The sequence below is a fragment of the Macrobrachium nipponense genome, chromosome 24, assembly GCF_015104395.2.
Source record: "Macrobrachium nipponense isolate FS-2020 chromosome 24, ASM1510439v2, whole genome shotgun sequence".
Lineage (NCBI taxonomy): Eukaryota > Metazoa > Arthropoda > Malacostraca > Decapoda > Palaemonidae > Macrobrachium > Macrobrachium nipponense.
In genome coordinates, this window is record NC_061091.1 from 17,259,056 (window position 1) to 17,273,404 (window position 14,349).

General features: G+C 42.4%; 1 protein-coding gene across 2 annotated transcripts in view; it reads right to left on the reverse strand.

The window, feature by feature from the left end:
* Positions 1-14,349, reverse strand: part of LOC135205485 (uncharacterized) — a 144,113-nt gene that overhangs the window by 103,031 nt on the left and 26,733 nt on the right. For both annotated transcript variants that reach the window (XM_064236196.1, XM_064236197.1), the window contains exons 3-4: positions 5,622-5,729; positions 1,154-1,292 (exon numbers count right to left, since the gene is read on the reverse strand). In XM_064236196.1, coding sequence (XP_064092266.1) covers positions 1,154-1,292; positions 5,622-5,729 — 247 coding nt within the window. The remainder of the gene's footprint in view (positions 1-1,153; positions 1,293-5,621; positions 5,730-14,349) is intronic.

The following is a 14,349-nucleotide window of genomic DNA, read 5'->3' on the forward strand; positions in this document are numbered from 1 at the left end:
GAAGCTGGAGGATTTTAAATAACCACATAACCTGGCGACAATGAGTAGTGTAGGCAACTATGATACCCTAGAGTATCTAGGGGGGGACCAGGAGCCTAAAATTTATAATAATGTGTCTTAGGCACAAAGATAATCAATTAATTAATATTCCTATTCATAATAATTTTGCATTAATACTCAAAAATAAAAAATAAAACCATAAAATTAATGGTAACACAGTCTTTTAACTTTTTTTATGTACCTAAAACTTTGAAGGCCCATTTCTCAAAAAGTTTTTCACCTTCAAAATGTATCTCCTCCCTTAGCATCGGACAATCTAAATGAAATTTCATATATAATAAGGGGAAACATGGTAGATTAAAAAAAAGCTGGGGATTTTTTAATATTTTGAGTTTCTGATTTTTGGCAATTTTTTCCCTGTAAGTTTTCCGGGAAAATTTCATAAAAAAAAAAAATCATATCTCGAAAAATAATTGAAAAATAAAAAATCCCCAGCTTTATATCGAAGGTCCATATGTGTTTTATATGTGGTTCAAATCTCATCCCTTAAAACCAAAAAGCAAAGGAGGAGATGCATTTTGAAAATGGCCATTTTTGGCCGAAAAATGCTCTGGCGTCAAAACCTAAGGTCACTGAACAAAAATTTTGTCCCCAGAAGTTCCACACAATATCCTTTAACAAACCCCCTAAATATCAACAACCTGTCATTAAAAAAGTCAGAAACCGGCCGATCCCCTTAACATAATAATAGATCAATATATAATACAGTTTATTCTGTAAGTGAAATACAATTTTATTGATTTTCTGATGTTTTTCCATTAAAGGATATGTATATATGAATAGAGAGAGAGAGAGAGAGAGAGAGAGAGAGAGAGAAAACTACAGTGTTGATGTACATTGGTAAGCTGTTTTGTGAATGTTCAGGATTTTAATTTGGCATTTTATTGATATTTTGCTATTTACATTAATATTAAAACAATTTTAAAATCAAATTAAAATACAGTAATTAGTGAATATTCCTCTATGAGAAAATTCAGGAATTTTCCATAATATATTTAGATATAAGTTCCACAAAACACCTCTTTTACAGTTGCTAAATGCTGTACAGTGTATGAAAACAGAACACACCTACAAAAACAAAATAAGTACTTACAAAGACCCAGCAATGGCTGCACAGTGAATGGCAACACGCCCTGCACTATCCGTAACCATAGGATCTCCCCCATGTTTGAGAAGTGTAACAACAACATTTAAAAGGCCCCGACAACAGGCCACATGTACTGCTGTTTCTCCTGGAAATTGAAAATTATATTAGAAGTACCTAGCCTTAATCTTTAAAAATCCATTATTTGTCCACATTAAATAATTAACTTGAATTATCTAAAGTAAGCATTATTTATTACAATGTGTACTACTATGTAATTCTTGAAAAAAGATTTTTCAAGTAATTTGTATTTTTCCTAACTACACAAGTACCAGAGGCCCTTTACATTAAGAATTACTTGCAACGACACAAGAAATGGCCATTAAACTTTCGAACAAGGTGGTAAGGCAGTTAACTACCATCCGGTAGGCATGAGTCCCGCCCACCCGGATGTAAACATTACAATTTGCCTTTCGGCCAATGTATCACATTGAGAGTTGACATGAGGTGGGCATGAAATGTAATGTAGGACCTCAGGTTTGTATAGTTAGGAAAAATACAAATTACTTAAAAAATGTGATACGTTCCCATGTGATATACATATCTCTGGTCCTTTACATTAGGTAGACTAACTTTTTGGAGGGAGGAATCTGAGTGAGTCTCTAAACTGACTGGAGTGTGCCACACCTGGGTTTCTCTTCCTGGTTTGTAGAGCAAGGATGTAGAGCAAGGAAGAACACCATGGCTCTCACATATTGACCAGAGTACAGGAACTGTATGATCAATTGCCAGACTTTTGGGCCCTTCCAAAATAGGGAGGGGAATCACAACCTCATACACAAATAGGCTAGGATGAATCTAAAAGTTGGTGACAATAAGGCAAATATGAGTACTGGGTTTGTATAATTGTCAGGGTCTCCTTCCTCCCCTTGCCAAAGGAAGGAGCAGGTTTGCTTCTATAAATCTAAAGATAGAAAAATAAAATGGATGCTTGATGTGTAAACTTACCTGCATACAGTTCCAGCATGCGTTAGCTCGAATCCCACTCTCTGCTCAAAGGAAGAGAAAGGAGGAGGAGAAGCCAGTCACACACGCAATCACTCTCACTTCCAGAACTGAACACCATAGGCGAGATGCTACCTGTCCTCTTAGAGGAGCTGAGTAAGCTACATAACTTGTTAAGCAACCACCACAGGTCCCAAGGAAATTAAAAAAAAAAAAAAAAAAAAGTGTCCAAGGAATTGTGGGCAATGTACTGAAGGTAGAAAGATGTAAAGGTGGTCTGTTAAGACCACACCCCTGCTCTCAGTACCCAAGGAACCGACATATTCTTTCGGAATGCAAGGGTTGCACCATTGCCCTGATCATCTCACAAAGCCAGACAGAAATTGTGTTCTTGGACACTTTCTTGGACAGTCAGTCCCCGGTTATCAGCGATCTGGTTTTATGGGACTTCTCTAGCACCGAAAATCACACCAATTTCCAGTTATCAGTGGCCAAAATCCAGTTATCAGCACCAATAAGCCTGATTTTTGGTTATCTGCGATTTTCGCTTATCATCAAGCCGTCGGAATGGAACCTCCGGGGATAACTGGGGACTGCCTGTACTAACATTGAGGCATCAACATTCAGGCCAGAGATATCGAGTCCTCTTTAGATAGCATCACAGGACTCTAACAGGATAAAGTAACACTTAGTCTGCATCATTATCAACAAAGTCCTTAGGGGAGGGGATTGTGAAGGCCTCGAACCTGGTGTCAGGACCGACAGGTTCTGAGTTTTTGCTACGAAATCTGAGATAATGTAGAGAGTAACTGATCCCCCATACCCTCAAGTGTTTAACAGTGAAGAAAAGTCCATGAAGTTCACCTAATCTCTTCACCAATGCCAAGGCAAGCAGGAAGAGACAATCTTGAGGGTCAGATCCTTGTCTGACAACTTAAAGGCTCGTACAGTGCATGAGTCAGGCTCTTCAAAACAAGTTACATCCCATGCCAGGGGCCTGAGGTCCCTGGGAGGGCAAGACCTTTCGAAGCTTCTCATCAGTAGTGAAATCCCCAATGAGATGTTTACACCTTTCAGAAACAAGACTGGGTGAAGTGTGGCCCTATAGCCTTTCACAGTTGAAACAGAGAGAAGTTTCTCTCGGTGAAGGAAGACGAGGAAGTCCGCGACCTGCTGAATAGTGGCTCCGACCAGAGAGAGACCCTGTCTACGACATCAACCACAGAAGCAGCCCATTTTCCCCAATATACCGCTGCAGAGGACTGTCTGAGATATCCAGCCATCTCTGTAGCTGCGTGGTGAGAAAAGCCTCTAGCTTGCAAGAGATGCTGGATAGCCTCAAGCTGTGAAGACACAGGGACTGAACTGTATGAAAACCAGGGAGTACAAAAACCAAGGTTTCAATGTATATATTTTAAGGGTAAAATGTTTAAGATGACTGAAATTATTTGACATGATATTAATAATATCATTTCAAAGATTAATGCAGTAATAATTTAAGATATATTTGATGCAGGATGATATTTTAAGTATACATTTGGTATTTGAACTTTCAAGATAGGCAATTATGTACAGGCAGTCCCCGATTATCAGCGGGGGTTCCGTTCTCGGCGGGATGCTGATAAGCAAAACCAGCCACTGACCAAAACTAGGGAAGAGACAGGCACAGTACCAGTCTTAGAAGCTGACTTCTTCGAACTGGTATTGGGAGCGCAAGCCTTGGGAGACCACATACCTGAGGTTCCTGAGACGTGAGACCCCAGTGGGGTATGCAACCTGGGTCCTGAGCCTCAAGGTTGGGAAGAGCCAACAGGAGATCCCATTGCCTTCCTTGTGGAGGAAGACAGCCCCTTAAGAGATCCTGGGGTGGGACTTCCTAAGGGGGGGGGGGGGGGGAGGTTAGCCTTCTTCTCCCTTGGTTGACGAGGTTCAGAAGATAGAGAGGAGGGAGCAGATGATGAAGATGAAGATGACGACAACTTACAAGACCTCTTTTTCAACTTCCTCTTTGACATCTTCCTCAGGAGGATGGCAGTCAGGTCCCCCATCCAAGAGGGAGCTGCAGAAACCACAGGAGCAGCTGGGGCAGCAGGAGCGGCCCAGGTGGTAGGAACACCAGGAGCGGGAACAGGAGCAACCAGGGCAGCTGGGGCAGGAGGCACAGCAAGGATGGCCAAGGCAGAAGGACCATCAAGAACACTAGAGAAGCAACAGGAGCAACCAGGGCAGCTGGGCCAGGAGGCACTGTAGGAGCAGCCCGGGCAACAGGAACAGCAGGAGCCACTGGAGCAACAGGAGGCATAGACATAGCATTCTGGGGTGCTGGAGCATTAATGGCAATCTGGTCCAACACTGCCAGAAACATCAGAGTTGGAAAATGTGTCGACACTGACATGAGGACCTTCGTGACTGCTATTATGGGAACTGTGGTCATTGTCAGGGTGGCTGTTGCATAGGAAACCCCTCAAGTTTGCCAGGATACCCTGCACAGATGGAGTGCCCCAGAGCCCCAAGGCGATCCAAGCTTCCAATGGCTCAGCTGACTACACAATGCTCAGCCACCAAACCTGAAGAAGCATAGTTGGGTTAACAGAGGGAGACTCCTCTCGCTCAGAGGGAAAAATTTCTCCTTCGGATTAAGCGGAGGGCCCCGAGAAGAGGTCATCTAGATCGGTGCCCCCCCCCAAACAATGAAGTGAGTGAAGATGACAAAGGAGACATCTCCCTCGAAGGAGAGACAGCCAAAAGGGGAAGCTAGGAAGAAGAAATGAGGTCGAAGGGTAAGCTACCAGGGGGCATAGTCGGAGGTGTATATTCTTCTGATGACACCTTGGCAGCCTTCCTCCTATAGTACTGTTTCCTCCCAGTAAACTTCCCCAACGGCGCAGACAACCAAGAACAACGCTCAGCACAGGTGGATTGAGGATTAGTCATGCTTCCTTTTAAGCAGTGCAGAGGGCATGAGGGTCGACATCAATTGGTGACAGAAAGCATACACGCTGGGTGGCGGCCTTACAAACAGGATTCGATGATTCGTAAGATTACATAATATCAAACACATACAAATACACACAAGGGTATTCAAAATCAAGAAAGATCCCACTGGGAAAAACCGTGAAAAGGCAATCAGGGTAGAGAGCTACCTCATGTCTGTATCAGACGACGGCCAAAAACAAATTGGCATGTTTACACCCAGGCAGGTGGGACTCCTGCCTACCGGATGGTAGTTAACTGCCTAAGCACCTTTGAAAGTTTAACTGCCATTTCCAGCTTCACTAAAAGTAATTCCTGATATAAAGGACCGAGTGTTTGTATATCGTGTAGGAACAAACGTGTTTTCATGAAAATTTTTTAAAAAATATACATTACTTAATAGTGTACAGCAAATTAGTTATGCTCAGTTATCCTCAAGAGGTGTGACCTGCAAGACAATGAGGTAACATTGCAGGCACAGTAAACTTTGGCAACTCACCAGACTGGGATCTTAAGTTTGGATCTGCACCATACTGCAATAATGTTCTTACTACAGGTAAATTCCCAATCATAACAGCCTTCTGTAATGCTGTCCGACCATCATAGCCTGCAAGGAAACATGATATTTTCATAATAAAGTTAAGTTTCATATATACTTACCAAGTAATTACATGGCTATAGCCTCTTAACTATCGCAGCAGCTTAAATTTTGAAATTCATGGTAGCGCTTCTATTGTTTCCACATAAGTTACCAAGTAATTACATAGCTGAATCCCACAATGACAGTTGGTGGGATACATGGACATATTCTACTACTCAAAAACACTCAATAATGGAAATGAATTTGAAATAGACGTGAAGTTTCCTCTCCTCCAGGGACCACGTCCAGAAGAGCTCCCCAACCCAGATCTGATGCGTCTGGGTGAGGTAATACCTTGAACCTAACTAATTGTCAAACGTGATTTTTTCACAGACAAGTAACATCTGCAAAATCCTTGAGAAACTACAGAAATGTTTATGTTTAATTTTTGAAATAATTCAAGTTTTCTTGCTTCTATGTATAAAATCTGTATGAAAAATGTATTATTTTTATTTTTATACATAAATAAATGTGATACAAAGGTAATTACAGCACATACAGTTAGTGTACTTTTACAAGATGTGATGCCCATTCCAAGAGGTACTGCACTTTTCAAAGATGTTACCCTGGCAGAAAGTTTTGTTTAATTTTTGAAGTACAAATTTATATTTTTGTACATAAATATGATACAAAGGCAGTACAGTTACTATACTATGCTCATTCACAAAGTCTTTGTCACTAGGACCCCATATGACCTCGAGATGAGGTTTGTTCAGTAGCACTGGTTTGATAAACTGAATTCATTTACATACCAAAACATCTTAGACACATAACTAAGAGTTGTTTGTGTCGTTCATGAAAATGACTTTGCTCTCTCTCTCTCTCTCTCTCTCTCTCTCTCTCTCTCTCTCTCTCTCTCTCTCTCTCTCTCTCTCTCTCTCTCTCTCTCTCTCTCTCTCTCTCTCAGTTAGCTTCACACATATTTCTGCAACAATATTTTTTTGTACATCTTTACCTGTACAGCACATAATTCTGAATTGACTGAATTTTACCCTTATCTTTTATGACCATTATGTAGATGTGTTCTTGATTTTACTGCATTATGACTCTAACTTACGAAGTTTATCTAGTGACTGAGAAAACATCATTTACTCTGTGAGTGAAAAAGAAAATGGCATCCCATTAATTAGGGATAACATTAATACACATACATACCTACAGTGAATGAACTAGTGTGGCAAATACAGTACCCATTACGATTCTGTATTCAAGAATCCTTGCCATGTGCAAGGGATTCTGAAAACTAACCTCACGTAAGTTTGAGGTATTACTGTATATGGCTAGGCTGGGGCTTGAAGGAAGGAGTGACTTCCCTACTAAAAGTCTTCCTTCTGACAGCCACCACCAAAGGTCTCTTGATTTCTGGCATGATGGGAAACACAAACAAGCCCAGAAGAGTTTTCCTGTTCCAACTGGCCTTTAGGAAGAATTGCAGTATCTTATGTGGAGGCTTCCTAAAGGGATGAACTTTTCGATGGACAAACTTTTTGATGGACAAGAGTGTTCCAAGAGACTCATTCCTTTGTTGGACAAACAGGATGGGAAAGAGGAGCTTCCAACTGTCTTAATACATGACTCAGACTCATTTAAGGGATGCAAAAGCCCAAAAACTCAAGATTCGATCGTCATCCCTAAATAGAGAATTGCTTGAGTCAGAATTAATTGTGACTTTTGTAGGCTGACTATGAACCCATATCCTGGGTGAAAATTGTCTTCCATAGGTCCTCCATGCACGTCTCTTGAGAGAGAGCGTAGAAGCCAATTGTCTAAATGCAGGCAAACATTGATGCCTATGAGATAGAGCCACTTCACTAGAGAAGCGAGAATACAAGTAAATCCTTGAGGAGCTGTAGAGAGGCCAAATCACAGAGCCAGAGACTGAAAGACTGCCCTAGAACACAAAGCTCAGGTACTTCCTGGAGTCCAGATGTACGGTGACATGGAAGTATACATCCTACATAATGATGGTTACCATCTGATCGCCCTGGTGAATGAAGGACAGGACTGACTGGTTGTTTCCATTCTGAATTTTGTTCTCTGAATGAAGAAATTCAGGGAGCTGATGTCGAGGACAGGTCTTCAAATCCCCAATGACTTCAGGACCACAAACAGAAATTTGTAAAAACCTTCTGTGCTCACATCTTCAACCACCTCTACAGCTCTCTTCCTGGGAAGGGAGGGAACCTCTCCCAACACTGAAAAGCACTCTGAGCCTACAGAGTAGGCTGTCAATGTGATGGGCGACTACACTAAAGGAGGCTTCTCCCTGAACAGGATGGAGTAGCCCTCTCTATGGAACCTTCAAGACCCAAGTTTCTACATTTCTGGCTTCCCATTTCTCCCAAAACTGGAGAAGCCTGGCTCCCACTGGATCATGGAGGACTGGATCCTCACTTGTGAGAGGAAGGTTTAGTGGCCATCCTCTTGACTGGTCTGACTGAACTTAAGTTTGAGCACAGGCGAGGCTGGAATCTTCCTCTACCACCCAGAAAGGGCTGCAGTTGAAGAGGGCTAACAGTCCTAGAGACAAACGAGGCCGACTCCTTAGGACATTTGGTTGACTGCGCCAGGAGATCTTGCTTGGATTTTTCCTGAAGATCCTCGACTATGTGCTCCACTATAGCCTAAGAAAAGAGATGAAGACTGTCCAAAGATGTGGATAGGAGAGCATATCTCTAGGTGGAAGTGACCCCCTTTAGTGGTGAAAGAACACCACAGTTTCCTCTTTTCCAGCACCCACAAAGAGAAAAAAGCAGCCAGTTCCAAGGAGCCATCCCTAATGGCTTTGTCCACACACGAGAGGACCCTTAGTCAGTCCTAAGATAAGTTCCCTGTAAGAATGTCAGAGTCTTCTATTTTCTTAGCAAAGGACCCTACAATCCAGTCCAAAAAGCTGAAGACCTCAAATACCTTAGATATATTGCTCTCTAAGTGGTTGAGCTCTGTTGATGAGTACCAAATCTTGGCAGATGTGAAGGCCAATCTACGAGAGGAATTAATCAAGCTGGAGAAGTCCCCCTGGGAGGAGACAGTGACTCCCAAAGAAGGAACTTTTCCAATGATGTAAAAATGATATTGTTATGATACAATAAAGTTTTATACATACTTACCTGGCAGATAGATACAATTAATCGCCTACCCAACCTCCCCTCAGGAGACAAGTGGAAGAGAAAATCTGATAGAAAACGGGAATGGTTCCTATTCCTGCCACCCAGCGGCAGGCAGGTAGATCACCTGACCTACCTGTAGCGCATGCCGCGAAATTCAAATTTCTGTCGGGAAGACGGAGTCAATAGCTATGTATCTATCTGCCAGGTAAGTATGTATAAAACTTTATTGTATCATAACAATATCATTTTTAAACATTCAACTTACCTGTCAGATATATACATAGCTGATTCACACCATTGGAGGAGGGTAAGAGACAGCTAATTACTGAATAGACCAATAAACAACATACATTGTAGGTAATAAATAAATAAAACCTTGGTTCCTATGTGTTTAGACAAAGGGTTGACTTCCTAGCTATTGCTAGGAGTCTGCTTCGTCTCAAGAGCCTCAGCGAGGATGTGACCTATTGCTAAGAGTTCTTGTAGATCTGTCAATGGGGTCTTATCCACTTACTCGACAGAATCTAATGGTCTTTTGTCAATGGGGTCTTATTCACTTACATGACAATACACCTATGCCTAGTGGCATAATTAAGGAGCACAACACCGAACCTGATCACCTGATCCTAACACGAGGGTTTGTGCTTAATTTGAAAAGAGTTATCCCCAAACTCCTTTCAAACAACCCAAAGAAAAAACACTATGTTAAAATAAAATTTAACTCACTAGTTAAGGATCAGTGTCGGCTCCCTATCCCAGCAATGTATCCGTAGACACGTATAACCAAGAGAGAAGGATCTCTTGTAGGTCAACGTGACCTCCTTCGTGTAATGGGAAGTCAACACAGAGTTGCATCTCCCGTAAGAGACAGCTAATATGTCCTCATGACATATTGTTAGGAAAGAACAAGAATTCATAAAAGCTCGCACTTCATGCGCTTTTAATTCTCAGCTGTGTGAAGGAATCATCAAGTTACTCACGAAGTGCTTTAGTGATCACACTTGTTTCAAAGAAGACCAGGGCTTTCTTTGAAATGGATCTGTTCTGGATAGAGCCTGGCTGGAGCCTGGCTGGCGCCTCGCGCCTGCCTGTTCCTTGCGCCTGCCTGTTCCTTGCGCCTAGCTGGTACCTCACGCTTGGCGCCTGGCGCCTGCCTGGCGCTTGACGCCTGGTTGGCACCTAGCGCCTGTAAGGCGCTTTTCGCCTGACTCATGGTTGGCGCCTCGCGCCTGGAAGTAGCTTTGCGCCTGGCTCCAGACTGGCTCTTTTTTGGCGCCTGGAGCCTGGCTGGCTTCTCCCCACTTGCTTGAGCTTCGAGCTTGGTAGAGTCTCGAGGATGTCTGGCGATGTCCACATCGGACGCTCTTATCTGTCCGATTTGTTCGTCTCTAGCGCATCTGCGCTAGGTTGGAGACCCGCTCTTTCTTCTCATCAGACAATGACAGTGTTCCTTGGAACTGTCTGCCTCTGGCGTTTTTTACGCCTGTTTTGGCATTTGGCGCCTAGTTGGCGCTACATTGTCCGAAAGTCCTGAACATCCACAATAGTTTATCAGGAGACTGGAGAAGGGTGGAAGAAATTCTTCCACTTTGAGCTTTTGGCCTCTCCAGCAAGGGGAGGTGATTGTAGTCAGCTACATCCATTAGACGATAGGATATCTAACAGTACGAGAGATAAGAGTCTTCCTCCGAGGAGGATCCTTCTTGAGTACTTCCGTTGCTAATGAGATCTCTTTTTACATGTTGATGAGGTTCCTTGTTGCAGAATCTTCCCTATCCTTGTCCGAAGGAAGGGAAGGAGCCTGGAAGTCGAAGGAGATTCCGAGCTGAAATTGGGAGGACTCCTGATTTCTAGCTCTTTATTGTATCCCTCTGAATACCTTCTGGGAAGCATTTCGAGCCCTCATTGCATCCCAAAGACTCTGTAGGCAAACGTTTAAACCATTATCTGTAGATGAAAACGTAAGTACCCTGCCTGGACGACAGAACCTCTATCTGAAAGCGTTGAGTCAGGAATAGAGGGTTTTAGTTCTTTTACCAGCCATACTATGCTGGCAAGAACCCATAGCAGAGTATCCATAGAATCTGATGCGCGACTCCAATGCACAAAAAATTCACTTGTCTTCTTGGTCGTTTAGGACCAAGAGAAACAAAGAATTACCTCATAAAATTCCCCAAAGAAGTTTAACGAGGAGCAGTTCCATCTTGTCGGAACACAGAATCTGAGGTCCAAAAGAGGATGATTTATAATCCCCTTAACAGTAATGAACTAGGAGAAGGAGGGGTGTGCAGGACTCAAGAGAGACTCCGAAATTCATGCAATAAAAGGTTGCTAAGGTCTTGTAATCTGAAAGACCTGCACCCTCATTGACTTCCTAGTCTGATATATCTGGCCATAATGTTGGGAGAAGAATGAATCACCTGAGGAGAGTGCCTCTCTTCACAAGGTAAAGGGCTTTACGCATTAACAGCCCCATCCTGACAAGGTTACGTTCACATGTGCGACATCTTGAGTACCTGGCAGGTGAAGGTTGATCCTGCAAAAAACGTCTCTCCAAATCAAACCATCCTGACAGAGATGAAGACGCTTATGCGACCACTAGAGTCCCTGTCATGAGAAGTTTGTTCTTGCTAGAAACTTCCCACAATCTCAGTCCATCCTGACACGGGCAACGGCCGCCTGTGCGACAACTTGTGTCCCTGTCAGGAAACAACTGATCTTGTGACAAATCTCAAAGAGGAGACTCATGGTGAATTCTATCTCCAAACACGAAGAAGCTGGAGATCCTGGAGCCTGGCGCCTGGTTGGTGCCTGGCGCCTGGTTGGCGCCTGGTTGGCGCCTGGCTGGCGCCTGGTTAGAGCCTTGTCCGTGTTAATCCAAGGGGTATTTTATAAGATCCCGAAGATCTTAATTCTCTGCTATCTCTAATTCTCCTTGTAGAGACAGAGTATAGCCTTTTACTGCGTTATTGATAGCAGATATATACAAAGGTGATTCTTCCCTCTGAAAGGGAAGAAAAACCCCCCATGCGGTTCACAGAGGTATCGGAAGAGGACATTTTCCCCATTCCATCTACCACGATCTGCAGCAATTCTATGTCTTTACCATGACTCTTGTCTTTTACCTTGAAAAACTCCTCCCATTCATGTCTACTTCTGGTCAGTCTGCACGCAGACCGACTCAGAGTGGAGAGGTTTTTCAGGTCTATTTATAATAGATTCTGATAGAATATCCAGATACTCTTGGAAAAGCCATACAAAACATGCTGTGAGAAGAACGTGACTTTGTGAATCCAACCTCTCTAAGGCCAAAATGAGGCATTCATCCTCTCTTCCTTTGACACCCATTTATCTTAATATCTGTTAAGAATTTATAACTAGGGGAAAAAAGACTAAAGTTTATTCCCCTTCTTTAAATTAAAGATGGCGTATATTGCTACCTCTCTTGGTTCAAGGAAAAGGAAGAAGTCTATAGGAAGCCTGTTCGTCTTCTACCTTGCGAAGAGATCTATGAAGAAGAGTTTCTGCCGCGGTTTCTCACAAACTCCTTTCCAATAAATTGTTAGACATACATTAACAGTTATTATCGTCGATCGAGAAGGTTCTCACGGACATGCAAAATCTTGCACCGAACCTCTTAAGGATCGTTACATTCCGTGTCTGTTTTTCAAATAGGTTCTCTTTTGTTAATGCGAACAGGGGCGAAAAAAGAGATTCTCGATGCTCTTTGCGATATGAGAGAGTCGTGGATTTGGCCTAAGTGATTAAAATAAATCATTTCATCGTTCCTTTAAGCGACCCTTTTCGATTAAATGGGTAACTAAATCAGGAACGAATCTTGCCGTTACCGAGCCTGCTGTCCGAGAGGCTACTGGACTCTTAGGTTAATAACTCGCTAAAACTAGAAAATATCTTGGATGGTGCTTCTGGCGCATTGCGCCAGGCTGGCGCTTCCTTCTAATTCTTTTTAGGTTATGTGCCAGAACATCTGTGCCTTTATGGTACCTGACATCCTTTCACATGTTAATTCCATTCTTAGTAGGAAAAAACTTTTATATACGTAGTATAGTCCATTCAGGGAAACAACTTCTGCCACGAAGAGAATGTTTCCCATCCGACTCATCCATCTTCTCCTGAGTAATATCCAATTCTAAAAAAGGTTGTGTGCGTTTCTCGAAAGGATGAGAGAATTATATTATATCGTGCTTTGCCGTATTAGAATCCTTTATAATACTGTCACATTGTGGTAAACAGCATTAATCTAGGAAACCTTTGTAAGGATACTAGGAATTCTGTAGTTAACCTCGGTATGTGCATAAGACTTGACCCTACCGTAGTCTTAAAGTGACTTCTCTACTACATTCATCTTCTCACTAAGCATGTATTCTAATAAGCCATGCTTTCGTAAGCATGAGAGCATTATATAAAATAGTGTTCTGCTGCGTTAGAATCCTTTAATAATGTTACCTACGGTAAACAGCATTGAAAGGTTGTAATATCTTTCTTATTGAAAGCTTCTTAGCAAAAGGCAGACAATATTTTATTTATGTTTGCTTAACTATCCCCTCAATCCGAGGCTAAGACCGCGATTGTAGGGGAGAGTACGGTTAGTTATTCCATCCCGCAGGAGAGAGAGATGTAACCGACCGCTCATGACCGAGAACTAGATGGTACTGCGTTGGTCTAAGCGATAGCAGTCTCCATTAGCCGTCTGACCTTACTCTTCCAGAGTTGCCAACTACTCCATTCAATAAAGGAATCTTATAAAATTATTATCAAACTTCAGGAAGTTCTTATTAATGCATATTTAAGCGAAACAAGACTTCGATAAATCTAGAAGCTAAGTAGGTGTTGTCTTAACAATCCCTTTAAGCGTAGTCCTTCCTAGGAAAGTCCTGGAAGGATACTGGTAATTGAGTTGCACAGCAAAGAAGTAACTACGGTATGTGCTTATGATTTGACCGTATCGTATTCTCATACAGCAGATACTCTACTACCTTCTTTCCCTGCCGAGGCAGATAGAGAAAGGAAAAATTTTTACTATCTTCGTTCTTTTCGTTAATAGAACAATAGAAAGAGTATATATATCTCCTTAAGGAAGGAAGTTAATCCAGGAACTCTTTAAATCTTCGTGATTTCCTCATAAATCGCGGAAGAGACAGAATTCCTGTTCATCTCTAGGGTTTACGGAAGGAAGTAGATATTTCCTATCCGCCATCCTACCCAAACGTCGATGAGATTCTTATTAAGAAAACTCCCAAAGCTCTTGCCTCTTCATAACGAGGGAAGAGCACGAATGAAGGAGAGAGTCCGCATTGAGAGGAACTGCCTAACACAGGAGTCTTCTGAATAAAGAAAAAGGGCTTCTCTTAGTATCAGAATCCTTCTGACAAAAGCAACGGCCACCTGTGCGAAATCTTGCACCTTTGCCAGGGGAAAGTTGCTCAAGTTAAAAACTCAAAGAGGAGCCTTGCGAC